The sequence below is a fragment of the Lathamus discolor genome, chromosome Z (assembly GCF_037157495.1).
Source record: "Lathamus discolor isolate bLatDis1 chromosome Z, bLatDis1.hap1, whole genome shotgun sequence".
NCBI classification, from domain to species: domain Eukaryota; kingdom Metazoa; phylum Chordata; class Aves; order Psittaciformes; family Psittacidae; genus Lathamus; species Lathamus discolor.
The window spans coordinates 101,104,724-101,129,616 of NC_088909.1; the positions used below are offsets into that span (position 1 = coordinate 101,104,724).

General features: G+C 57.0%; 1 protein-coding gene and 1 long non-coding RNA gene across 5 annotated transcripts in view; one reads left to right on the forward strand and one right to left on the reverse strand.

The window, feature by feature from the left end:
* Window positions 1–466: 466 nt before the first annotated feature.
* DNAJB5 (DnaJ heat shock protein family (Hsp40) member B5) lies at window positions 467–15,768 on the reverse strand. Of its 4 annotated transcripts, none has more exons than XM_065662943.1 (4): window positions 15,716–15,768; window positions 9,084–9,328; window positions 6,448–7,046; window positions 467–2,488 (listed from the first exon to the last, which is right to left on the reverse strand). In XM_065662943.1, the coding sequence occupies exons 2-4, from the start codon at window positions 9,292–9,294 to the stop codon at window positions 2,255–2,257; spliced, it is 1,044 nt and encodes a 347-aa protein (XP_065519015.1). In that variant the 5' UTR covers window positions 9,295–9,328; window positions 15,716–15,768; the 3' UTR covers window positions 467–2,254. The 4 variants fall into 4 exon arrangements, with proteins under 4 accessions (XP_065519015.1, XP_065519014.1, XP_065519017.1 ...); XM_065662942.1 differs by lacking the exon at window positions 15,716–15,768 and adding an exon at window positions 13,167–13,302; XM_065662945.1 differs by lacking the exon at window positions 15,716–15,768 and adding an exon at window positions 12,192–12,274.
* A 358-nt stretch (window positions 15,769–16,126) lies between these two features.
* Window positions 16,127–24,893, forward strand: part of LOC136004898 (uncharacterized) — a 40,672-nt gene continuing 31,905 nt past the window's right edge. Inside the window, exons 1-2 of the long non-coding RNA XR_010608615.1 lie at window positions 16,127–16,176; window positions 17,302–17,370. This is a non-coding gene — a long non-coding RNA (uncharacterized LOC136004898). The remainder of the gene's footprint in view (window positions 16,177–17,301; window positions 17,371–24,893) is intronic.

Sequence of the window (24,893 nt, forward strand, 5' to 3'; positions counted from 1 at the left end):
CCGACCGGAGCCCAGGGACGAACGCGTCCCGGGGCGAGCAGCACGCTCCCACCCGCAGCTTCTGCCTCCCGCACGTGGGGAGAGCCCCATTCACCAGCCCCAGCCGCAGCCCCCACTGCCCGCATCAGCCCGGAGCGGACACCGAGCCCCTGCTCCCGACCCCAGCCACGGGTGGTCCCTGGCGCCGGTGTTTGTGATGGCACCAGCACAGGGCGCCCAGAGAAGCTGTGGCTGCCCCATCCCTGGCAGTGCTCAAGGCCAGGCTGGACACAGGGGCTTGGAGCAACCTGCTCTAGTGGAAGGTGTCCCTGCCCGTGGCAGGGGTTGGAACTGGGTGAGCTTTAAGGTCCCTTCCAACCCAAACCATTCCGTGATCCTACAATCCACACACGCAAAGGAAGTGTATTTTTTAAAATACTTTATTTCTCTTTTTCTCTCAATACTGACATTACAAAAAAAAAAAAAAAAAAAAAAAGGGAGGAAAAAAAAAAAAAAAGAAAGAAGAAAATTACAAAAAGAAAGAAGCACTAGAAAACATTCAGGTCTCATTGAAACCGAGAAAACCAAGGCAGCGTGGGCGCTGTCCTGTCTTCTCGCTTACGGTGTCCACCAGGCTTCTCTACCTCAAACTCCATAGGGACCAGCGGAGGGAACCGGTGGTGGTGGGTGAAGGGGTGTCCTCAACCCGGCCCCATATGCACTTGTGGGGCTGTTCCCAGCACTACGCTTGCCCCCCCTGCCCCATGGGACCCTGCTTGAAGTCATTGGGTTCAACCCTGTCAATACACAACCCGTGTTTCCTGGCGGGGGGGGGGGATGCTTTGCTGGGGGGGTTCTCCTGTTGGCGGAAGAGGAGCTGTACAAAAAGCACCCCGTGTCGAACGCGCCTCCCGCTCCGTGGGGAGCCTGGTTTGTATCCTGGGAGGAGGGAAAAAGGGGGTGGAAAAAGAACGGGCGCGAGGCAGAGCGTGCCGGGAGAGGGTGGGAAATACAAAAGTTCTCCCGGTGAAAATCCAAAGTTTTGGGGTTTTTTTGTTTTGTGTTTGTTTTAAAAAAATACAGTATTTGAAGGTGAAGCCACCAAACGGGCTCTGCCTCACGCGCCTCCCATCCCGGCCTCCTGGATGATCCGTCCCTGTAGAAAAAGGATATATACACACGCACCTCTCTATGACTAAAATCCCCATGTTTGACCTTAAATGCTAGCGAACCCTGCGGCTCTGCTCACGCGTGGCTCCGGTTTTGCACCCAGACTTGTGCTACACACACACACATCCCCTTTTAGAGGGGGGGGTCGACGCGCTGTTTGGCTGAACCATCGCCCCCCCCTTGGAAAAAATAGGAAAGAAAAAAGAAAGGAAGTCAGGGTGCACCACGTCGGGAACCGCGGAGCGGGCAGAGAACCGCTGCGGAGTCTATCGAGCAAGCTCTATATATATGTACTTAGAAAGAGGAGGAAAAGCAGCAATGCAAACTCAACACATCTGAACAAGAAAGCTCCACGCTGGGATTCCCCCCCTCCTCCTCCTGCTGCCCATCGGGCACCAGGGACAGAGCCGGGCAGGAGGATGGATGGGACCGTCCCCACGTCACTTGGCACAGCCGAGGCTCGGTCGTAGGCTTGGCACAGGAGAGCGGACCACGGTCGGACTCGGCACCGCGGTCCCAAGTGAGAAACAGTCCGGCTACGGGGCGGGAGGCCACCCATGATGGGCACAGCAGGACCGCCAACAGCAGCAAGTATCAAAGAGGGGAGGAGAAAAACCAGCAGCGGGCACGGCAGATCCTGCAGAGTCCTATTTACAGTGTGCCGGGCCCCGGCCAGTCCAGCCTCTGGTGGGGACAAGTGGCCTGAAAAAGCAGGTGACATTAAAACACCCAGCACGTGACGCACCCCCCGTGCCGCTGGCCTGCGCGAGGTGGGAAAGCTGGAGCTCGGGGTAGGAATAGAAAAGCTTTGGCAGCTGGGATGGGCAGGAGCTTCCCTGCTGCTGGAGTAGAAAACAGGCCAGGAAGGGTGGGTGGGTGGATGGGTGGGTGGGTGGGTGAGTGGGTGGGTGGGTGAGTGGGTGGGTGGATGGGTGAGTGGATGGGTGGGTGGATGGGGCAGGTTTTAGGGGGTAAAGGAAAAGTGTTGTGAGGGTGGTTTTTTGTTGTTTTCTTTTTGCATCTGAAAGTGCTGTGGCACCTCTGCTCCGCGGTGCTGCGGCACGAGCGATAGGAGTATTGCTGCTTGGAGAGGAGTCCCCGGGCTTTAGGAGCACGGGAGGTGCTGCTTGAGGATCTGTCTCGTCTGAGGAGCTATTCTGTCCGGGAAGCGGATTTTGAACTCCACGATCAAGTCTCCTCGCTGGCTGGGGGCCTTGGGGAAGGGCAGCCCCTCCCCACGCAGTCTCTTCACTGTCCCCGGCTTGATGATATCGTTGCAGGGCAGTGGGATCACCCGCCCGTCGATGGTGGGAATGTTCACGGTGCAGCCGCACAAGGCCTGTGGGGAGAAGAGCAGACAACGCCATCAGATGGGGCTGACACCCCAAAGCATCCCCGTGGGCCCCCCACTGGCCGATGCCATCCCTATGGGTGATGCTCAAGCGCATCGTGAGCCTGGCTCTCTCCTGGTGCCCCCCCAGCATGGACGGGGCTGCAGGAGATGAAGCACGCTCCATCCCCACCTCCTGCGCTCCCAGGAGGAACCACCAGCGAGCACCCCACCACTCGCAGCAACAGGACAGGCTAAATTTAGCCCCTTTCCCAGCCTCGGGCAGCCAAAAATCCAGCTGAGATCATCAGATGCCGCCGCGGTCCATCAGCTGTCACCCTGCAGAGCAGCCCGGCAGCTCTGCCCCGTGCTGGGTTATCTATAGCACAGCCTGTGCAGCCTGTTCTCCCCGCAACAACAGCCCCCAAAGGTTTCACCGGTGTGGGGCAGCGCTGCAGCTCTCCTAGAAGCCAGAGGGGATGGTCCCTGCCACCAGTCCCACATGGTTTCATAGAATGGGACCTCAAAGCTCATCCAGTTCCACCCCCCTGCCACAGGCAGGGACACCTTCCACTAGAGCAGGTTGCTCTGAGCCCTGTTTGGTGGGCACCAGCCTGTTGTACCCCAGCAGCAGCCAACCTGCACCAGCGACACACGTGATGCAAGAATGCAGCAAGAAAACCCTCATGTCCTTAAATAACTCAGACAGCTCTGGCATACACGTAGGCAGGATCGTCTCCAGGCTCTCAGCAAGGGCTGAGGGAGAGATGCTTCTGGAAGAGGAAAGGAGGGGGGTACCAGGAGTGCATCCTTGAGATTCCAGGTGGGGGGCTGGCCCTGGGGGTCCCACCCTCCCAGAACACCCTGCAAACGGAGGGGAGGAGGACGCAGTGGCTATTTCTGGGGTAGATGGGGGAATGCTCTGAATTCCCCTCGCCAGGAAAAGCCTCCAGTGGCAAAGCAGCAACAGGCACCAGGACAAACATTTCTTCCCATGCTGGCCATGGGCTGAGGGATGACGGATGCGGGCTCTGCAGCTGAGCCAGGGATCTGTAGCAGCTATCACAGAGGGATCCATGCCAGAGCCTGCATGGCAAGCAGAGAGCAAGAGAGATGGGGCTGTCTCCTTGCACAGCTCATCTGCATTTGGTCTCCTCCTGGGAAGGGTGTCCTGCAGGAATGAGCTTTTCTGGCTGTGGGAGGATGGCTGTTTCCAGCTCCATGCAAGCAGTGGCAGCTTGGCTAATCTCCAGCAAGTAGAAGGAGGGGAAGAAAGGATGCTCTGCTCCATCAATGCATCACACAGGGATGCTGGAGCCCTCCTGCTCCCTGGTGCACACCACCACCCACCGCGGAGGGCTGCATGTGTCTCTGTGTGCCAGGGAAAGGACATCTCCAGCCACAAAGTGGGAAGGAGAACAGGAACTCGCTCCCTGTGGAGCACGTGGATGGGGCAAAGAGAGGGATGTGAGCAGGAGCGGGCGGTAACAGCGAAGGCAGACAGGATCTTAATGTTTCCTTCCTAGAGCCAAGATGCAAGAATCCCAGGCAATCACTCCTCCACCGTATGTCCCTGTTTTTAGTTCCTTCTTGCTCAACTCCTCTGGCATTTGGGAAACCGGTTGCTGAAGTAACCGCGGGAGCTGCCCCGCATCCTAGCAAGAGGCTGGGTTTATCCCTGGGGATGAAATCACCCTGGGTTTGGTAGCTGTGAGAGCAGAGCTTTATCTAGGTCAGCGTTGGGTCCTCCTCCGCTCCCAGCGGAGCTACTGGGGGGAACGTCAGCACCGGCTGTGCCCTAGCCATCCGGATGCTCTGAGGAAGGTGACGCCAGGTAAAGGATGCAGGCGTTAGGCAGCAAAGCCCCTGAGGTCTGCCTGCCAGGAGCAGTGCGATTCCTCCCTCCCCCGGCTTCCCACTGCGACACAAGCCTGGAGTTTTAGGAAGAGACACTTCCTTGCAGTCCCTCATACACCTCTGGTAACCAGCCTGCACTGTCACAGTCCAATAGGGCCAGGCTTGGGGGCTGGGAGGGCACTGCATCCCTGGGTTACTCTCCAGAGGGGTCTGAAGAAGGAGGAGGATGAGGAAGATGCTCTCCTGAGTGCCTAAGCACCAGGTAGTTTGCTCCCTGTGTCTCCCTGGTGAAGGGTCTCCAGAACAGCCATGAGTGGGGTCACAGCACGCACTGCCTGCAAGCTGGCACTGTGCTGCGCTCCTCCTGTGGCAGTGGAAGAGGCTTACAAGAAGGAAGGATGGAAGGATAGTAGCCAAGGCTATGGCTTGGTGATGAAGAGGCTGCACTCCATCACATTCTGAGGTGGTGGCATACGGAGCTACGAAGCTCCTGGCACCTGCTTGTGCTCCAGAGCACTTAAGGTTCTTCTCCTTATGGAAGATAAAAGCAGCAGAGTTATCACCCTACCCTGGCAAGCACAGGATGGGGATAGCAGCCAGGCTGGCAGCTCCCTGAGGATGTTGGGTTTGCAGTGGGGGAGGACAGAGACCACAAGTTCTAGCTCAAAGAGGTGAGGAATTTGCCCAGACCAGCAATTTTCCACATTGTAACTGCATTGTGCAAACCAAAGGCCAGCACAACACACCCTGCTCATCACAGGGATGAGCACCATCACTCCTGGTGCAGCAACACGTGGAGCCAGAGCAGGTTTCTCCACTTGCTGCTCAAGGGACAACTCCAGGCAAGAGTCCCTCCAGCCTCAGCAGTGCATGAACCTGGGCTAACATCAGCACAACCAGCTTGGGGTTAAGTCTACAGATAGATAGGGGAATGCACAGAAGGAAACATCTGAGATATGGCATGCTGGCGCCATAAATAAGGCAATCTCTCCTGAGTATTTCTGGAGCAGCCAGGGAAGCCAGCCACCACAGGAATAAACCTCTGCACTCTGCACTGCAAAAAACAGTTAGCTCCTGAGTCAAGATTAAACTTCAGCTTGAGTTTTCCCCAGGAGCACTGAGCTCTACTTGACCTGCGTGGCTGCTCCTTTCCCCCAGAGCACCAGGTCACAGCCCAAGCAGGGACGCAGAGCCATGACAAAGCTCCTCTGACTCGCTGGCAGTGTTTCACAAGCTCACGTTTCCCTACCTCAGGTCTGGCCCATTGAGCTTATTTCTATGAAATGCATTTGAGAACATAAATCTGTCTCCGGGAAGAAAAGAAATCAGCTCATTAAGAAGACAGACAGCGTCTACAGTCTGAAAGGAACAGCAAATGGCAGCTGCACAAAACGTCAGTGTTAAGTGCAGCTGCCAGCTGGGATTTATTGAAAGGTAGTTATAAAGCAGCAGTGGTGAATAGCACGTCTTGTGCTGGGTTAACCTGCCCTTTCTCTCCCACCTCGCAGCAGTTTGCTGGCTCTGATGGATCCAGTCCCACCGTTACCTGCAGGACTGATATGTGCTGAGTTTTGCTAACTGCCTAAGGCTTCGTTCATTTGGTTCTTTATGTAGGGGAGGCAGAATCAAGAAAAACAGCTAAAGGATTGCTCAGGGAGGGCAAGGTAGCTGTTCTCCACATGAGAACAGCTCCTGCTCTCTGTCCGTGGGGAGAGAGTGTTATCCTGGACAGTAGCTAAGCCACAAGCAGGCTCAGCTGTGAGAACAAGCAGGGACCAGACTCATGCCAACCCAGGTTTCCCCTTTTGCTACAGATTATCTGGGCTCTCTTCCACATGTGAACACCCTCCACTAAAATAGAAAGACAAGACATATGGGAAGGGAAACAACAAACAAATACCACCTTGTACAGGCTCAAGGTGCATTCAGCAGGGGCCACAGCACCTGCGTCCTACACCCAGCTCCTCTCTCCAGATGTCTTTGCTTGTGTCTTTCCCAACCTACCTGGCCCTTCCTTATCGCTGCAGGAGAAGAAACAACTGCTGCCTTGGTGCCAAGTGCCATGACCCAGAACCACCTCCCACCCCTTGGGATTTCCCACTCATACCCACCTCTTTAAGACTGATGTTTGCCGTGTAGACCACGTTCGTCCCATCTCTCTTGAAGTGCGAGTGAGGCTTGTCCTTGAGGATGAAGACGATGTCAGCAGGGATGTTGTCTGGGGTGGCATCCCCTTCTTTGGGGAATGTGATTTTGGTTCCCTCCTTCCAACCCCGTTTGATGACAATGTTTAGGATCTTGTCCTCAGTCCGCATGGTCCGGCCATCAGCATTGAGCCTTCTGCGCGTGATCTTCATCCTCTTAGTGGAGCCATGGTAGATCTCTTCCAGGGACACCTTGAGCTCGTGGATGACGGGTGGGTCTTGGACCTTCCTGCGTGTGTGCAGGGACTCTTGGTGCCGCCGGTGAACCCCATTGATGCCGTTGAAGCCAAACCGGCCGAAGGCACTGAAAGGGTCATCGTCTTCATCGATGTCCATGTCTTCCTGGTCAAAGCCATTGAATATTCGGGAGCGACTGCTGGCGAAGAAGATGTCAAAAGGGTTGGAGCCTCCGAAGAACGAGGCAAAGGTGGCATGGGGGTCTCCATGGAAGGTGTAGTGGAAAGTGTTCCCTGAGCCACCTGAAGAGCCACCTCCAGTTTTGAGACCTGGAAGAGAAAGGGGAAGACAAGACATGAACGCTCTCTGCCAGCTGATGCTGTGCCAGGACTGCACTTTCCAGGCAGGATCATGGTCTCTGCTGGCTCCGGGCAGTGTTTCCTAAGGCTGCAGGTCACCCACTCCAGCCAGCCACCTGCAAAGAACATGGGACAGGAAGGTACCAGCTTAACCCATGACAAACAAGCTCAAAGCAAGCTCACCAAGCTCAAAATCTGATCAGGTTTTGTCCCTGCTATCCCTACTGAAGAAGTTCTTTGGTCACCTCCACCCAATTCATGACCTTTAAGCATTTCCTGACCACCCCCTCTCCATTTTTCCCCATGGGCAGGCTCTCTTCTGCCCAAACTTCTCTGCTTTTTGGGCTGCACTGGCAGCCACAGTCCAGGAGCACCATATCCTGTAGCTGAGAACAGGCTTTGAGCTCATGAGTGACCATGCAGATGAAGGTCAGCAGACCTCCAGGCCAGCACACAGCTGCCTGCGTACAGACTGTACAAAACACCAGGTAAGCTCAAGGTTTGGATCCTTTTGCAACCATTCCCACGGGAAATTCCCCTGCCAGGTCCCAGACCAAGCCTTACGTCACTGCAACCCCCCCAGGGTCCCAAGCAGCCAAGGCACATGGTAAGTGCCCCTCCAAAGAGGTCATACACACTCTGCGAGGCTATTTTTGACCAGGAGGGTTGGGAAGGGTTAAGCCAAGCCTAGCTCTAGGACTATTTTCAGGGCACAACAGTGACAGTGATGGACTATTTCTGACAGGCTGTTCCTTGTGTCAGACCCCCCCATCACTGCAATGGGGCAACTTTGGGGGTCTGATTGATGAAATTAATATTGTGGGTGGGTTAGGGGGGTTTCGCTTCACCTTGCCCACCACATGGACCCAGAAGCCCTTCAAAATGCTGATCCTCAGGACATGTTGCTCCAAAAAACATCACCTGATGAGAAACGAGAAGGTTTCCATGGGCCACAACACTGATGGAGCAAGAAGGGGGCTGCTCTTCCCTCCCCCCTTAACTCATTCTTTATTTTAGGTGTCTTCAGGTGATGGGGATTTCGCCGAATCCCCAGGGAGCCCCTGTCCCCTAACAGACTGTACAGCCAGGAGGTTTCACCTTTAATCCCGTGACGCCAGCCAGAGCTGGGTCCGATTTCCTCGGCATTGCCTCTGGGGAAAGGCTGGTTTCCCACTTGAGGCAGCCTCTTCTCACTTTACAGGGTGGCAGATCACTGCGCCCGGTGCATCCATCACAGCCCTGACATAACTGATGGGTCAAAATTAACCCACTGCTGGTTAATTCTGCTGGTAGCTCATTAAGAGGATGCACCTGCCCGTTGACAGGGCTGCCTCTTCCACCCAGCAGCCTGTTCCTGCCAGACCTCCTGCTCTTTTAAGCACCCAAGTCCTGGGCTGATTAATGCAGATGCTATTCGGTGCTCTCCTCGAATGGGGTTGCGCTCTTCCATCTTCGACTAATAAGGCCGCCTGTGGTTGAGCGGCTCTTCTCCTCCTCCTCCTCCTCTGTGCCAACCACCAGACAACAGCAGCCACTTGGTTTCAAAACAAGGACCTATTACTTAAATTGGGAAAAGCTTTGAATACTGTAGGTCAGCCTGTACCAGGGAGGACAGCGGGACCGGTGCCCAAATGCGGGGAGAATGTGGACAAAAGCAATACTTCTCTGCTGGGATATTTAGGTCAATTAAAGGGATGTTAACGAATTACCCCAGGTACAATCCAGGAGGTCAGGTGAACTCCTTCCACCTCCCTTGTCTCAGCTGGGTTTTGGGGCAGAAGGCAGGGAGAGCCCTGCCATCCCATGAAGCAGGGTGGAAAAGCAGGGTGACTCGGAAAGGAACACCTGACACACCTGTAGAGCCTTCGCTGTCCCCAGTTCCAAGCTACCAGCTCCATTCTGGGTGCAGGCATGAAACCTCTGTGTGAAAAGCCTCCCTTGCCTACAAAACCCAGTCTGGACCACCACCACCCCCGCCTCCAAAGCAAGCAGTGCTTGTCCACTTACCTTCCTCCCCATACTGGTCATAGACAGCTCGCTTCTTTGGGTCACTCAGGACATCATAAGCCTCCGCGATCTCCTTGAACTTCTCCTCGGCGTTGGGGTCTTTATTCTTATCAGGGTGATACTTGAGAGCCATTTTCCGATAGGCTTTCTTGATTTCATCCTCGTTGGCACCAGTCTGGATGCCCAGGATCTTGTAATAGTCCTTCCCCATGACGGCGACGCTGCCGGGAGCCGAGTACTTATTCCTGAAAGCAGAAAGACAGCCCTGGGTAAGGCAAGCACTGCACTAGGCTCGGCTGGGGACGGGACCCACACGCACTTATCGCGGAGCCGGTGCTCCCTGCGCCCCACCGGCCAGCAGCACCACAGCCGGCTCAAGTCCACGCTTCCCAATGGAGGTCAGAGCCCTGGTGTCAAGACGTGTACCAGCTCCAGCTGTAACCCTCTGAGCCCTAAGGCAGGGACAGGGACACTCATCTCTGAGGCTGAAGGGAGTAGGGAGAGCCTGAAACAGGGCATGGCATTATAAAGGCCACGCCACTGCTCACGTCAGGCCGGGATCGTGTCCTCCCCCTGCCCCTGGGTGGGCCCAGAGGGCTGAGCTATGCCTATATGTAGCCAGCAGCCCGTGTGTGTCCCCTCCTCTCCCAGCCAGGGACCTGGGATGGGAGTTGGGGTGGTGACAGCAGGGTTTTGGAGCCTGAAAGCAGTGGCAGAGACCATGCTGCCGCCTTCACCTTAAAGGAACTTCAAACATTTTGTTCCTGAAAGCAATTGGCATTCAGCTGGAGATAAATGCCTCCGGCTGTCAGAGCCGTAATTTGTATTTAGCGAAGAGGGAACGGAGCCGTTAGACAGAAACATCTTGTGGTGGTGGGAGGGCTTTTTTTTAATTTTTTTTTTTTTTTTGAGAAGAAAGAAAAAGAAAATAATTCCCCACCAGTTTCTCTCCTGACTTGCACTCCCCAAGAGCCTCCAACTGCATCTCACAGTGAGCCAGAGACACAGGGCTCACTCGCTCCATCACGCGGGGGCTGAGGCTGGGGCCATGCCTATACTAAGGCATGGAAAATCCAGTGGCTGTAATTCATTCCCCAGTCATGCTGCTGGAGTTGCAGAGACCCAGCGAGCAGCGGGGAGGGCAGAGACTGAGCAAATCCCACGCTCCTACAAGGACAATTCCTGCTGCTTCTCAACCGTCAGTTATCTGATCAAACTCCGGACACCCTGAGCATGGCCTCATCCCCCTCACAGCACAGTGATTGCTGTGTGCCCTGCTCCTCTCCCATCAGACCTCCTGCTCCCTGCTAAAGCCTTCCTGCTCACATCTAGCTCCTTGCTACCACCCAGGTTTCACCCCATCCTTGCTCCAAAAACCCCTGGGCAGCCTCAACCCATCACAACTACCCCCCAGCAGACGGATCTCTGCAGGGGGTGTGAGCCTTGATCCTGTCCTTCACCACCATACAAGCTGCCAGATTTTCTCCTCCATCCTTAACCACCCATGGAGGTCACAGAGGGATCCTCCAATCACAGCAGCTCAGATGTGGGTGGCCAGGGCCACCACAGCACTGCACTGAGCCCCTGGCATTCACCCACGGGTGGCCTGGGGTCATGCCATGGGCAAACACCCCTTTACAGATGGGTGTCCGTAGAGGGGTTGGAAATTGGCCCCACACTTGGCCAAACTACCAGCCTCTGGAGCAAGCAACTGCTCCCTGCATGGAGCAGGTGCTTTGCTGTAGATGGGAAGAGAGCAAAGGCAGGTGAGGCACAGACCTCTGAAGGACACAGTGAGGTGAGATAAGGGCACCCACAGATTTGTGTGGCACAGAAGAAGTGGGAGAAGGTCCCTGTGGGTGTAAAGAGCATCCGACAGCATCTCCCACGGCAACTCCTGGTGCCAGCTCCTGCGCAGAGCCGCCGGCGGCTCCATCCCACGCAGGCGCTGGGGGATGCTCTGCCCTCGGTCCACCTCGCCTCTCTTCTGCCTTTCCCATGGGAACAGCCTGTGCAGCACGCAGGGATGAGCAACAGGAGGAGGGCTGAGGGTAACCCGCCATTGCCCCCACCAAAGGTCACTCCAATGCAGCCCTTCGTGCTGGGCAGGGGCTCCCCATGGCCAGCACCAGCACCAGGACTTGCCCCTGTCTGGATGATGCACTGAGGACAACCGCATCGCACACCGGCTTGAGAGACGCACACTACAGCACCCAGCTCCGGATCCAACCCCACACAGCCCAACCCAACAGCACCACCCCACCAGCACCCCCCTTGCCCAGCCAAAACCCCACAGTGCTTCCCAAGAAAACACCTCCTATCCCAGCACAATGCTGTTGCCCCCTCCAGAATGCCCCGTCCTGCCCACCAAGGGATCTTTGGCTGGGGTGGGGAGGCAGCCAGGGATGCTCTCCTGGCCAGGGATCCCTTTGTGTGGCTCTGCTCACAGAGGGTGGGATTTGCTGTCCCGAAACATCCCCCCACGCATGTTTTACCGTGAGGAGCCGGCGGCAGGTGACCCGGTGGGTTAAGACAACGCTCCGGAGGCGACGCTCACATGTGCGATGATGATGATGATAAAACACGACTCTGTCCCCGCACAGCTTCCCTCCCACCTCCCGGGGATCAGCTGCGCCTTGCCACGGCTCCTCTCCCCCTTCTGCTCAGTCATCTGCCTTCCCATTTAACCCCCTCAGGAGCGGGGTTGGTGGTGGGGAGATGGGGGGGTGGTGAAGGAAGGAAGGCAGGTAAAAAAGCCATTCCCGCATCACTCACCCAACAAAGCCACACTTGGTAGGAGAACACAAGCATCCCCCGCCCTGCCCTGGGGAACCAGCCTGGCCTTCATCCCCCTCCTGTAACCACACACATGGACCCGAAATGAAATAATTAAGTCAGAAACGGCGGCTTTGTTCCATCCCGGCACATGACATCAGCTGAATAGCGATCCCTTGACATAATCCCTGTGCCCGGCAGTCCCCGCTGGAGCGATGAGGCTCACCCTGGGCAGCAGCACCAGGAAGGGGAGCTGTGCTTTGTGTCCGCTTGTCCATCTCGGGGAGCAAGGTCACGGCAGGACGCGCGGTGCAGAGGCAGGAACCCACTTACCGAAACTTGACGAACACATTCATACTCCAAGCCGACCTTTTCAAAGGCTCTAGTTTGATTTTAAACATCGCCGTTGTCCACAGGTGCCCCGGGAGACAATGAGGAGTTGCCAGGAATGCCACACAGAAGGATGCTCTGGTGGCCGGATCCCTCCGGCACAGCAGAAAGGCAGCGGTCGGCACCCGGAATGGCTCCAAAAGGGCTTTAAGTGGTGATGGGTGAGCGGGTGCCAGGGGGGATGCTGCTGGGAGCTGCCGTCCTTTGTCACACACACAGGGGGACACCCTTCAATGGAGTCTCTCGCCGTAATCTTCCTTTCAATTGGCTTCTTGACGCTTCCTCAGCTCCAGCATCCTCCCTCCCCACTGCCTCCCGGCCGCCCCGCTCCTGTCACACACGTCCCCCGGTACTGTCACGTCCCCGTTACCATCACGTCCCCCACCAAGGAGCAGGGAGGGAGCGCACACAGGAGCTCCCCCCTCCTCGGTGTCCCCAGAAAGGACTCTGCTCTGCACCCGAAAGTAGGACGGCAGCGGCGGCAAGGCGATGCGATGTGTTAGAAAGTCACATTGACCGGGTTGAACCTCCCCAGCTTTCCCCTTATGGGTCCCCGCGACACCGGTGCCCCACAGAAGGGGTCCCACCACCTGGTGAATGGGGCTCCCGGTGCAGCGTGGCACCGGGATGGAGCCGGCTCCTAGCACGGAACCGAGCGCGGCGGCACAAAACCTACTTCTGAGAAGTCACCTTCAGGCGTGCCAAGGAAATCCAATGGCACCGCATCCCCCTGATCACTCACGAGCCAGTAAAAGCATCCCCTCCGGATGCCCCACAATGGAATCAGGCAGCCGTGCCAGGCAGCTCCTGTATCCTACCCTCGGCAAGCGCAACACCGCATCCCAAGGGATTAGGGGGGTCTGGTGGTGGGAGCCGGGATAGATGAGCCGGGATGGATGAGCCGGGATGAGTGCATACCTCTCGGCGCGGCTCCAGAAGAGCAGGATGGCCGGCATGGCAGCGTATCCCGGGTTCAGTCGGGGATGCCGGAGGGGACGCTGGAGGGGATGCGGGACGGGATGCGGGACGGGATGCAGAGTCTCGGGGCAGGCAGAGCCACCCGTGCCCGTGCTGGCTGGCAGCCGCAGGCAGCAATGTCATGACTACCCGCAATGAATCATCCCCTCCCCGGGCCCCCACACACAGTGCCCGCCCCCCCCCCCCCCGCCCCACCACAGCCCCACTGGGGTGCGGGCACCTGCGTGGGGATGGGGTTAACCCTCCCCTCGCTGCCTCTGCTCTGCCTCACAGCCGCCACTGGCAGCCCCCGGCGTGGGGAGAATGGGGCAAGACCCCCCCATGATGTCTCCCCATAGAGGGTCCCACATTCCCATGCCCACTCCTGTGTGGGGATGGGGACAAGACACACGTGCTGTCCTTCCCCCCCACCCCAGGCATGCTCTCCCATTCCCAGCCCTACACGGTGCTGGGTGGTGATGGGGTCAAGCCCCCCTTTGCTGCTTCCCCATGTGGGGCTCCCCCTTTTCAGCCCCCACTGGGGTCAAGCACCCTTCAACATCTCTCCATACAGGATTCCCCCTTTCCAGCCCTATGGTGCTGGGTCCTGGGTGGGGATGGGGTCAAGTCCCCCTCCCCAGTGTCTCCCATGTAGGACCCCAGCCCCATTGGGGTGCTCACACTGGTGTGGGGATGGGGTTAAGCCCCCCACGACGTCTCTCCGTATTCATGTCCCCCATTTCCAGCCCCTCAGTGTAGGATCCCAGCCCCACAGTGGTGTGGGGACAAGGTCAAGCCCCACGTGCCGCCTCCCAATATGGGGTGCCTCTTTCTAGTCCCACCACAGTATGTGAGGATGGGGTTAAACCCCCTCATTGCTCACAGTGAGCCCCCTGCCCAGCCCCAGTGGGAGGGCTAAGACCTGTGTGTGGATGGGGATAAGCCCCACTACAGCCCCCCAGGCAGTGCCCCATTTAGGGGTGCCCCATATAGGGGCATGGGGAGGAGTTGTTACCTATATGGGAAGGAGTTCACCCCTCTGCTGTGCCCCAGCCCCATGGCCCCCAGCCCCACTGGTTAACCCTTTCCTGCGGCTCTCCTGAGGGATGCTGTCACCTCCACTGGGGACAGGGGTTAACCCCTTGCCTGCTGACTCTGTCACTGTCACTTGGGGGGAGCAGGGGGTGTTTATCCATTTCACCTGCCAGCTCAGCCCCACTGGGACACACTGGTACCCCTGATGTGAAGGGAAGGGGTGGTGGTGATGTTAACCCCTTCCTGGCCACACCACACAGCCCCAGCTGGACACATTACCCCCTCCAAAGTGGGATGGGACAGGGGGGTCAGCCCTCACCTCAGGGTCCTCTCCAGCCCCCCAGGGCTGTTCTGTAGACCCATGGAGGGGAGGGATTAACCCCTTTCTGCCAAACTTGAATGCTCTGTTAGGGGGCAAAGGGATGAACCCCTTGTTCTCATCCCCTTCAGACCCACGGAGACATGCTGTCATTAGGTAGGGCTCCACAGTTAACCCTGACTCACAGCCCCACCAGGAAACCCTGCCACCCTATGGGGGCAAAGGCACCAGTCGCTTCCTACCCTGTCTTCAGCCCCACAAGGACACCCTGCTACCCTATGGGGCAAAAGGACTAATGGCTAGCCTCTGTTTTCCACCCATGAAAGGATACAGGGGCTCACCTTCCCTGCCCAGCCCCACAGCAAAACCCAGGCACCCCATGGGGTAGGATGATTGACCCCCATGGGGTAGGAGGATTGACCCCAGCCTCACCAGTTACTCCGTGGGGCAAAGGGACTGTCCCCCCGACCCCAAAGGGACACAGTGTCACCTTATGGTGCAGAGAGGCTAACCCCCAGCCCCTATAGCAACACCCTGACACCCCATGGGGCAGAAATGGAGTGAGCCCCACAGCAACACTTTGTCACCCCACGGCGAAAGGGGTCTGACCCCTCTATGACATCCTTTCACTGCACGGGGCAGAGTGACTGACCCACACCAACAACCTATCACCCCATGGCACAGCGAGGCTGACCCCCAGCCCCACAGCAGCACCCTGCTCACCCCACAGGGCAGGGGTCCTGACACCACAGTGACATCCAGTCACCCCATGGCGCAGGAAGGCTGACCCCCATCCCCATAGAGACACCCTGTCACTCCACGGGCCAGACGGACTCAGCCCTACAGGGCACGGGGACTCACCCCCTGTACCCCCACAGCAACACCCTATCACCCCTCGGCGCGGAGACACTGACCCCCAGCTCCATAGCGACAGCCTGTCACCCTATGGGGCAGGAGCACTGACCCCCTTTAACCCCACACCGACTCCCTGTCACCCAAAGGGGCGGGGGCACTGATCCCCACACCCCCGGCCCCACACTGTCACCGCAGGGGGCCGAGGGCCCGCACCACGGTGTGGGGCTGGGGGGGCAGCGCTGTGGGGCAGGGGGGGCGGCGCTGTGGGGCGGTGTGGGGCAGGGCCGCCCCCGGCACTCACCGCTCGCGCTGTCCCGGGGCGCCGTGCGCTCGCTGAGCCGCCCCCCCCGCCCCATCCCAACCCCCGCTATCTGCCCCCCCCCTCCCCTTCTCCGCCAATCCCCGCCCTCCCCTCTCCCGCCTCCGCCCGCCACGTCAGGGGAGTCCCGCCCACGCTCGCCACGCCCCGTTGGGCCGGCGGGTTGTCCGTCACCGCGCACTTCCGCTTTTCATTGGCTATCCCTGAGGAGGGGCGGGGCCAAGCGGGAGGGTTTTCAGCCAAGACCTAACCCTTTACCCGCCCTTTCCACCCCGCCTCCTTAACGCCCGCTTCTATTGGTCCATTCAAGCCGGCACCTCCTCTTTGGCGCTCTCTCATTGGTCAGACGCTCCGTTCAGGAGCGGCGGGGTCTCGGGGGGAATGTTCTGGAAGGGTGTGACGTCAGCGGGGCGGTGATTGTCAGGGGTCGCTCCCGCCCGCGGGTGAGGGACGGGATCGGGACGGGATCGGACCGGGAAGCCGGGAACGGGACCCGAACGGGAGCGGGGGGAGTCCCAAGGGGAGGACACAATGGCGGAGGGGCGAGAAGAGCGACTCTTGCCCCTCGGGCAGCTCCCGGGCCAGGCACCCAACATGGCGGAGCAGGGCTGAGGCGATGTGGGCCTGGCGCTGCTTCTCAGTCGAGCCCCAGCACAAGGGGCGTGCGGTTTGGATCTCGCCCTCTAAATATTTCCTCCTTGGGTCTTCCCAGTGTCCTGGGCGTGGTGAGGGGTCCTGTTGGAGGAGGTGTGCAGAGACTCTGTGCTGGGTTTTCTCCTGTGAGCAGCGCATGAGCCGGTCTCTTGCCGCCATTGAGGTACTGCGCTGGTGCAGAGCAGTGGTCCCTCTGCTGCTTGCAGGCCTGTACCAGTCGCAGGGCGAGGTGCTGTGTGTGCTGCAGCAGGTGGTGAGCGGTGGAGGCTCTTGGAGCCATATTTGTCATCATCACAAGGTGCTCCTGCCACCGCTGTCATCATTCCCTCACTGGGGAGGTGTTTGGGTGGGTTCTGAGTCATGGACAGGCCTTCCCCCGTGGGTTGGCCACAGTGTTGGGCTCCTTGTCCTCTCCGGGGATGGAGGCACAGCATCATGGAATGGTTTAGGTTGAAAGGACCCAGAGATCATCCAGTGCCAACGCCCCTGCCTATCTCTGACTGTCCAGAGCTATGCGGGCCCCTCTTTTCCCCCCATTGAACTCCGTGGAGCCCTTCTGTGCTGGGAGGGTTGTGGGTCTCACAGTGTCTCCCCTCGCAGCAGTTGAGTCACGCTGACACCAGACCAGCACTCCCTGTTACCCGTCTGTTTCACTGTCTGTGTGCCTGGCGTGCGCAGTCATGCCAATTCCTTGCCTTGCAAATGCTTTTTGTTCCAGCCTTTTATCACAGGGTTATGGAGGCCCCGGGGCAGGGGAGCTGGTGGTGTGTTCACAAATGATCTGCTTCGTGTGCAGCTGCCTGGGCACAAACAAGGGCTTTGGTCCAGCGGGTGGATGCAGCCCCAGCACTGGGGCACAGCGGGGTCAGGGCAGACCACAGCCTGCCTTAACCAGAACTGTTCTTCCTTCACAGTCCGTCTGCCCGCCGGCGCTTCCGCACCCTTGTAAAGGCACGCCGGGAAAGTGGCAGGAATAATTAAAGGTACGAAGCCGTTTCCATAGAAGGAACAATTACATAAACGGGCTGTCTTCCGTCTGGGGGAAGAGATGACTGAGGGAGGCATGACAGCGAATGATAAAATGCTGTGCGGCAGGGGGAAAGCGAGCGGGGAAGGGTTGCTTCCAGGAATGGGGAGTCTCATGCCGGAAGAGACGTGTTGCTCCATCCCTGGCAGTGTCCAAGGCCAGGTTGGAGGGGGCTTGGAGCAACCTGGTCTAGTATAAGGTGTTCTTGCACGTGGCAGGGGGTTGGAACTGGATGAGCTTTAAGGTCCCTTCCAGCCCAAACTGTTCTGTGATTCTATGATTCTAAGAGGCAGTGGCCCCTCACAGAGAGTGTGTTTTGTGAAACAGTTGGGGTTGACCCATGGAAGTGGCAGCCTTGTGAGGAGGGATGGAGGGAAGAAGTGAGAAACTTGTCTGGGCTCAAAAGGCAATTAAGTGAATTGCTGGGAAGAGAAACCCACTGTGCGCTGGTGAGCCCAGGGCTGGTGGTTCTTCTGTGGGCAGTGCCCATGAGTGAGCAACACCGGGTGTTCCCCTGGAGCTTCAGCTCTTCCCGAGGCCCTGGCTGTGGGTCTCTGTCCCAGAGAGGATGCCAGGGTAGGGAACCACATCCTGGGCTGTTCTTCTGTTCAGACGTCATTACCCAGTGTGTGAAGGTCAAGCAGTGGGCAAGGCCACCAAGTTCAGCAACTTCCAACCCAAGCACCAGTGGGTGCCTTACCACTGCAAAGGAGACAGCCTTCCTTTTCTCTGTCACTGACACCTTCTATGCACTGGATCCAGACCTCCCCGTGCTGAGCAGACAGGGCAGGAGCTGCCATGCTCCCCCAGTCCCCCTCAGTCTCCCCCGCCTGGCTGGATGCAGGGAAGTCTCCAGCAGCTCTGGCTGGATGAGCAGGGGAGATGCATCTGAGGACACTGGGCTTGGCAGCAGTGGGGTTTGTACTCTGTTCTCCGCGGCGAGAGCAGCGCCCACACCTTCTCCTTCCTGCCTGTTCCCATCCTTGGAGATGCTGCCCGCCTTTTCTAGCACCCTGAGCTTCAGGATGAGGAAAGGGCTGCGAGAACAAATCCATGCCTGGCACTCTTTTTTTTTTTTTTTTTTTTTTGTTGGATTAATGCCTTCTTCCCCATCTGCTGCTGTCCTGGCTGTGGTCTTAGGATGATGCATCTCGAAGGAGATGCTGGTGGGTCAGCTTCCAGGTCAGGCCTTGGTCTTAGCACCTGCTGAAACTGGTGTCTATGAAGGCAAGCTCTGTCCTGAGGCCATGGGGACTTCCTTCCTCAGGACAAATCTAGCCCCTGGTAGGTCCCCCAAGGAAAACACCAAACCTGGGTGGCTCTCACCAGCTCCCAGACAACCCTGGCTTTGTAGACCCAGCATGCGTGTGCTGGGCTTGAGCCCACCTGGCTCTGAGCATGGGATAATCCAGATGGGAATGGTCCCAGGTCAGTCTCATGCTCCAGGCAGGGTCAGCCACGAGGGCAGAATGGGCAGTTCAGGGCTTTATCCAAGCTGACCTTAAAAAACACAATTGGTACTGGGAGAGGCTGTTTCCAGCAGCATCTCCTGTGTCTTTGTGGTGCTGCATCTCACCAGAGCCTGCTGCCAGCCCCCAAAGCCGTGCAGGGGGAACGGGGTGGAAGCTGTTCTGGGCCATAATGATGGTGTTTGCTTTGTCCTGCCCAGCTGGGGCCAAGGACCCGCTGCCTCCCCCCGTCAGCGTTGCTGATCTGGCCTCTCCGCTCCCAGCTCTGTACCAGCGGGGGTGGCATAATGAGCCGTGTCCTTGCCTCAACCTGCTGCTTCCTCTCTCTCCCGTCAGCGTCTGTGCTGCCAGCTGGGTTATTTTTTCCTTTTTATTCCTTTTTTTTTCTCCTCTCTTCCTGCCTCAATTCTCAAGTGGTTCCCAGGCGGTGCTGGCACAGAGCCCTCGCTGGAGACCTCCTCTCAGGGTGACCTTTGCAAACCCCATTGGATGAGTGCGTCGGGGCTCTTATGCCACCCACACCGGGCATATGGGGGAGATGCAAGTGGCTCGACATGGTGGTGGGTAGCAGTGTGTTGGAAGACTCAGTCCTCTGGTCTCCTGCTGCTCTGGTTCTGCTGGAGTGGCCAAAACCTGAGGGCAGGAATGAGCAGGAGGAAAGGGCAGTGTGGAGGATGCTGCAGTGTCTTTTCCGGGGGAAATCCTACTTCTGGACACCTTGGTTTGGTCTGACTTACCCCACTGGGTCTTACTCTGAAACACCGAGGTGCAGGTCTAAACTGCGTGCAGAGTGAGCTGGGAAAGCCTCTGCAACCCACCGTGTCTGAGCAGGTTAAGGAAGAAAGGCAGTGTCCCCACCCTGACTTGTGGATGCTGCAGCTTGGCAAGCTGTCCTGGGTTGCTGTGGGAAACAGCAGCAGGCATGGGACTTTAATATGAAGCATCTGGACTCTGGTTGAGGTGCTCCATGCCAAGGCAGGGCTATGGGAGCTGGCAGCTCTCCTGCAGCCCCTGGCATTTTCTTGCTACCCACCCATGACCTCATGCATCCCCCTGCAAGGGAGGCTGGCCCTGGTGGGATGCCCAAATAGCATCAGTCACCCCTGGGGACCTGTCTGCACGTGGAGGACATGCGCCAGAGTTTGGCTTGGCTCCATTTCAGCTTCCAGCCTTTGCTTCTCTTTCCTCAACAAAGGCATCCTGTAACACTTGATGGTCTGTCCTGGGGATGGCTCTCTCTAACTTAACACTTTAACCATGTTATTTCTAGTCTGTGTTTGGGTGCCAAGCACATTTTGCTTTTCCAGTCTCTCAAGCCATACCATCATTTGGGGAATTTTGGCCTTGAAACACATCCTAAGTCCCTGTTTCCCAGGGAAGGGGCATCCAGCAGGAATGATGGACCTGAATGTCAGGGCTTGAGATGCGTCATGTCCAGGCTGCAGACAAACCCTGCTGATTCTGTTGTGAGTGTACCCTGATGCTCTTCCTTTTTCAGGTCTGCCTAGCATCTAATCCTTAATTTGCCAAATAAGCTGACAGTAGCAAGATGTGATGGGTCGATCGGGACACAAAGTGGTACCCAGCCTTTATTCTGGTCTTGCCTCTTCTCCAGTACTTCCCAAACCTTATTCTCTGTGGCTGCTCTGACCCGATGGTTGGTGGTGCTTGGAGGGATGCAGGTGATGTTATGCTGGGAGTAGAAGCAGCAGTGCAGGTTGCTTCCCTCCCTATCCATAGCCTATAACTACAACCCCTCTGGTTTTGTGGCTTCCTGAGTATCCCATCTCCTTGGACCAGTGGGCTTATGGATGGTGAGTGGGTAAAGCCGTTAAGATTCCTGTGCAGGAGGAGAAGGGAAAGGAGGAAGATTTCCAAGCACCCCATCTCGCCTTTGTAAGTCCATGGAGACATGTGGGGCTGCCTGGCCCTGAGCATCTCAGCTCAGTCTCATGGGGCTTTGTGCCTGCCAGCTCTTGGCTCTGCTGCATGGCACTGCGACAGTCCTGTGGTGGATTTGTGGATCTCCAGGTCAGTGCAGGGAACAACTTTGCCTGGAGCTTTTCATCAGGACCCTGAGATTCTGGCCAGTGTTGAGGTTGAGGTGGGAGGGAATGTAGCAGTGAGTGAGCTGGGGGTTTTGGCAGAGGGTGGGTGAGCCTGAGGAGCTCCTGGCTGGAGGCTGGAGCAAGGGTGGTTTTCTTCTCTGCCCAGTTCTTACTCAGAGGCAGATTATGGAGAGGTGGGGGTGTATGAGGTGATGGATGAAGTGGCCAAGGCATAACAGTGTATTATGTGTCACCATAGAGTCACAGAATGGTTTGTATTGGAAGGGACCTTAAAGCTCACCCAGTTTCAACCCCCTGCCATAGGCAGAGACACTTTCCACTAGAACAGTTTGCTCCAAGCCCTGTCCAACCTGGCCTTGAGCATTGCCAGGGATGGGGCAGCCACAGCTTCTCTGGGCACCCTGTGCCAGCGCCTCAGCACCCTCGTAAGTGTTGTTTCCTAATATCTAAATCTCCCCTCTGTCAGTTTACAGCCATTCCCTCTTGTCCTGTCACTACCTGCCCTTGTAAAGTATCCCCCTCCAGCTTTCTTGTAGCCCCTTTTAGGTATTGAAAGGCAGCTATACAATCACCCCAGAACCTTCTCTTTTCCAGGCTGAACCAGCCCAGCTCTCTCAGCCTGTCTCCAGAGCACAGGTGCTCCAGCTCTCAGAGCATCTTCATGGCCTCCTCTGGACTTGCTGGAGCAGGTCCACTTTCCTCTTGTGCTGGGGACCCCAGAGCTGAATTACTATCTGCAAGTCAAGCAGCTTTCTCATGTGTCTCTGACCCAAAGGGAAGCCAGTGGAGGTTTCTGTTAAATCTGGTCTCCATTGGTGCTCCACTGTGGTATTTGGGCACATTAATCTGCTCCTGTGTGGTGAGAGATGTTGGTAGTGGCTCCTCTGTGCATGGGTGAGTTTTTTTGGGATGTACTGCCATATTCCTTCAGAAGGGGATATTGGTCTTGCCCAGGTGACCTTGAAAGCATCTCTTCTGCTCCTCCCATGCTTGCTCAGGATGGAATGGGGTTTCTGCTCATCACCTGCATTGCTCAGGGCTGTGTTTGTCCACTTCTGTAACACAGGCTTGGGAGGACACCCTGGGAAGCAGGGAGAGCTCATGCTCTCCTCTCCACCCAGACCAATGGACAGGGCAGGGGCTTTGGCTGTTCCCAGCACCCACCAACCTTTCCACCATTCCTGTGAGCTGGGGCTCCAGAGAGGGCAGATCCCTGGGGACGTGAAGGAAGCCCTGCACAGCTGGCCACTTGTGGGGCTACATTTGGAGCATTTGGGGTTCTAATTCCCTGTTACCCATGGTGAGGTTTGCAGTTCAGGTTCAGCCTGGCACACAGTGCCTAGAGCTGCTGCAAGGCACCAAGATAAAGCTGGTTGTGGTTGTCTCTGACAGGACAAGCGCAAAGCAAATATATCCTGTACGGGGATGGGGTGGATTAAGGTGAAAATGAGACTTTGCAACCCCCACGCTCCAATTTGCTGGAAGACAGCAAGCAAAGAGGGAAAAGTCACAGTGCTGCATAATTAGGGAGCAAATGAGGAGAGCAGCATGAAAAGGGGTTGAAAGAATTAACGCTTGAGAAAATACAGCCCTCAACTAATTCGCTGTTCTTCTTAAACCTTCACTGGGGGCAGCAGCACTGAACGTGCAGCCCCAAGCGGGGTGGAAAGTGGGAGGGAGGCGGGAAGGAGGAATTACTGCTGCTGTAGGGGAACAAAACCACAGAGCAGTCAATGTTCTGGGGTATGGAGAGGGGGTAAGCTGCACTATGGGCCTGGGGTTGCTTTTGCATGTAGGGCATGTTCCCTTTGGCAAACCGCTGGCTTTATAAAGCATGGGTCAGGCTGGAGTGGTGTTGAATGACCTGTGTTCATGAAGGAGGAAAAAGGAGTCTGGGCAGATCCAAGTCCCTGTGTCTGATCTCAAAATCTAGAGAAGGTTGGGTAAAAATAAGGATATTCAAAGTCAAAATGGAAGAGCAGCCATTTGGGGGGTAGGTGAGGATGTGGCACAGGCTTTGGGATTTGGATGCAGTTGCTTTTGCTTCCTTGAGGCGGCGTGTGCACCTTGAGGTCTAGTGCCTGTATCCTTGGATTGTGCCAATGTGTACAGCAGTCTTGCTGCAAGGAACTCTCCCTGTCCAACACAGATGTTGACGTGTTTGTGCCAGTGATTAGAGGGTGAACTGAGCTTGGTGCCTGTCCTGCAGGTCCTGGGTTTCCAGCAGGTCAGGTACCACTGCAAGTCCTGGAATACCTGCAGGTTCATCCGCACTTCTCTCCTATAGTAGGAGAGGCAGAATAGGACCAGGGACATGACGTGACAGCTGACCATCCTGGAGGCCAGGACCTGTCCTCCAGATTTGGAATGGGGCCCTAGCCAGGGCGTGATGCCACACTCAGTGCTGCACACATGTGTTGGCTGTCGTCACTGCACCAGAGCTTGATGCTGCTGTGAGGCTGCCGGGTGAGGAGGCAGGGGGTGGAGATGGGATGTTTTTCTCCAGCACCTCACGGGACTTAAAAAAGAAAGAAGTTATTCTAGGAAAAGAAATGAGCTGAACCTGCTCCATCTCTCTGCTTTGTGCGGTGGCTTGTGCCACACGGTTAGGTAAGGACATGCTGGCAGAGCAGGCAGAGGCATTACTCTGCCCTGCTGCTCCCTAGCCCTGTGCTGAACCCCAGAATGGGGTCTGTGGAGCTGTGTCACAGAGCATGCCAGAGGTATGCACATGCTTGTGGGCACATGTTGCATGTAGCTGGGGTTGCATGCGGGCGCGTGCTTCGAACCACTGTGCCCCAAGGGTGTTTGCTGGGTGACACCACCAGGCTGGACCTTCCAGCTTGGAAATGGGAGATTCTGTCCATGTACATCCCATGTGAATGTGTTACTGGCCTTTCATATATTACATGCTATGCACATACATGTCCCCCATGCCGTGTGTGTGCCATGCCCTACACAGCCTCTGCCACATCTTGCTCAAGGTTTAGAGGATTGAGTGAAGCGTCTGGCCATGCTGAGTGGTTTTTGCTGCAACATCATTCCCTGTAGAAGGGTGTCATCTGGGCCATGGGGCAAACATGACTGGGAGGGCTTATGTGTGTGCTAAGGGGGCATATCCCATGTGGGATTCTCTGGATTTGGGACCAAAAAGTGGCTTCATCCCGCAGGGAGCATGGGTCACCCCACCACACCATGAAGGTCCATTGTTCCATCCAGGGTTCCCTGCCGGCAGAGCCGGGGTTTACAATGGAGGGACAGCAGATTGCGCTTGGATTGTGGAGCCGGTGTTGAAGAATGTGTCGGGGGGGGGGGGGGGGGGGGCGGGATTCCTTGGAGGGCGTAGGGATGCGCGCACGTGTCTGCCGCACATGTCTCCCCGGCTCGTATGTTTGCATGTACGGGCAAAGCTTCCGGAGGAGAGGGTGAATGAATGAGGCAATTCACTATTTTTCAGCGCTGGCTCTGGAGAGGCTTTTCCTTTAGAGGCAGGCAGGCAGGCGTGTCGTGTGTGTGCCGGAGCAGCGTGGGCTCCTGCCTGCGTATGAGCGTGGGCTCCTGCCTGCGTGTGCAGGTGGGTGTCAAGGGGGCTTCGGGAGATATTTGCCACGTCAGGGAATTCACTGCAGCCCCCGCCGCACTCCATACCTCGGCGGCTTGGCGCAGCGTTGTGTAACTTCCGATGCCCTCACCGGATCTCCTTCCCCGGCAGAAGGGGATGCTCCGCTGCCCTCCCGTGCTTGCTGCTGAAGACACATCCCCCGCAGCTAAACTGAGTGTGAGGGCAGCCCTAATGTCACCCTACCTGAGTATGGCAGGCAGGCAGAGGGACTGGCTGGAGGAAAAAACCTTTAACCAAACCCCAGAGGAAGCATTTTCCTGGGTTTCACAAATTTATGCCCCTCAAACCAGGTGTTTGCTTTGGAAGAGGTGAGGAGTTT

What these genes read in the sequence shown, in the direction of transcription:
- DNAJB5 (XM_065662945.1), bottom strand. Translation starts at nt 12,259, where the DNA reads ATGTTTAAAATCAAACTAGAGCCTTTGAAAAGGTCGGCTTGGAGTATG. An exon ending in AATGTGTTCGTCAAGTTTCG is followed by an intron (nt 9,329 to 12,191) that starts GTAAGTGGGTTC and finishes TTCTGCTTTCAG; the next exon opens with GAATAAGTACTCGGCTCCCG. An exon ending in CAAACATCAGTCTTAAAGAG is followed by an intron (nt 2,489 to 6,447) that starts GTGGGTATGAGT and finishes TTCTCCCCACAG; the next exon opens with GCCTTGTGCGGCTGCACCGT.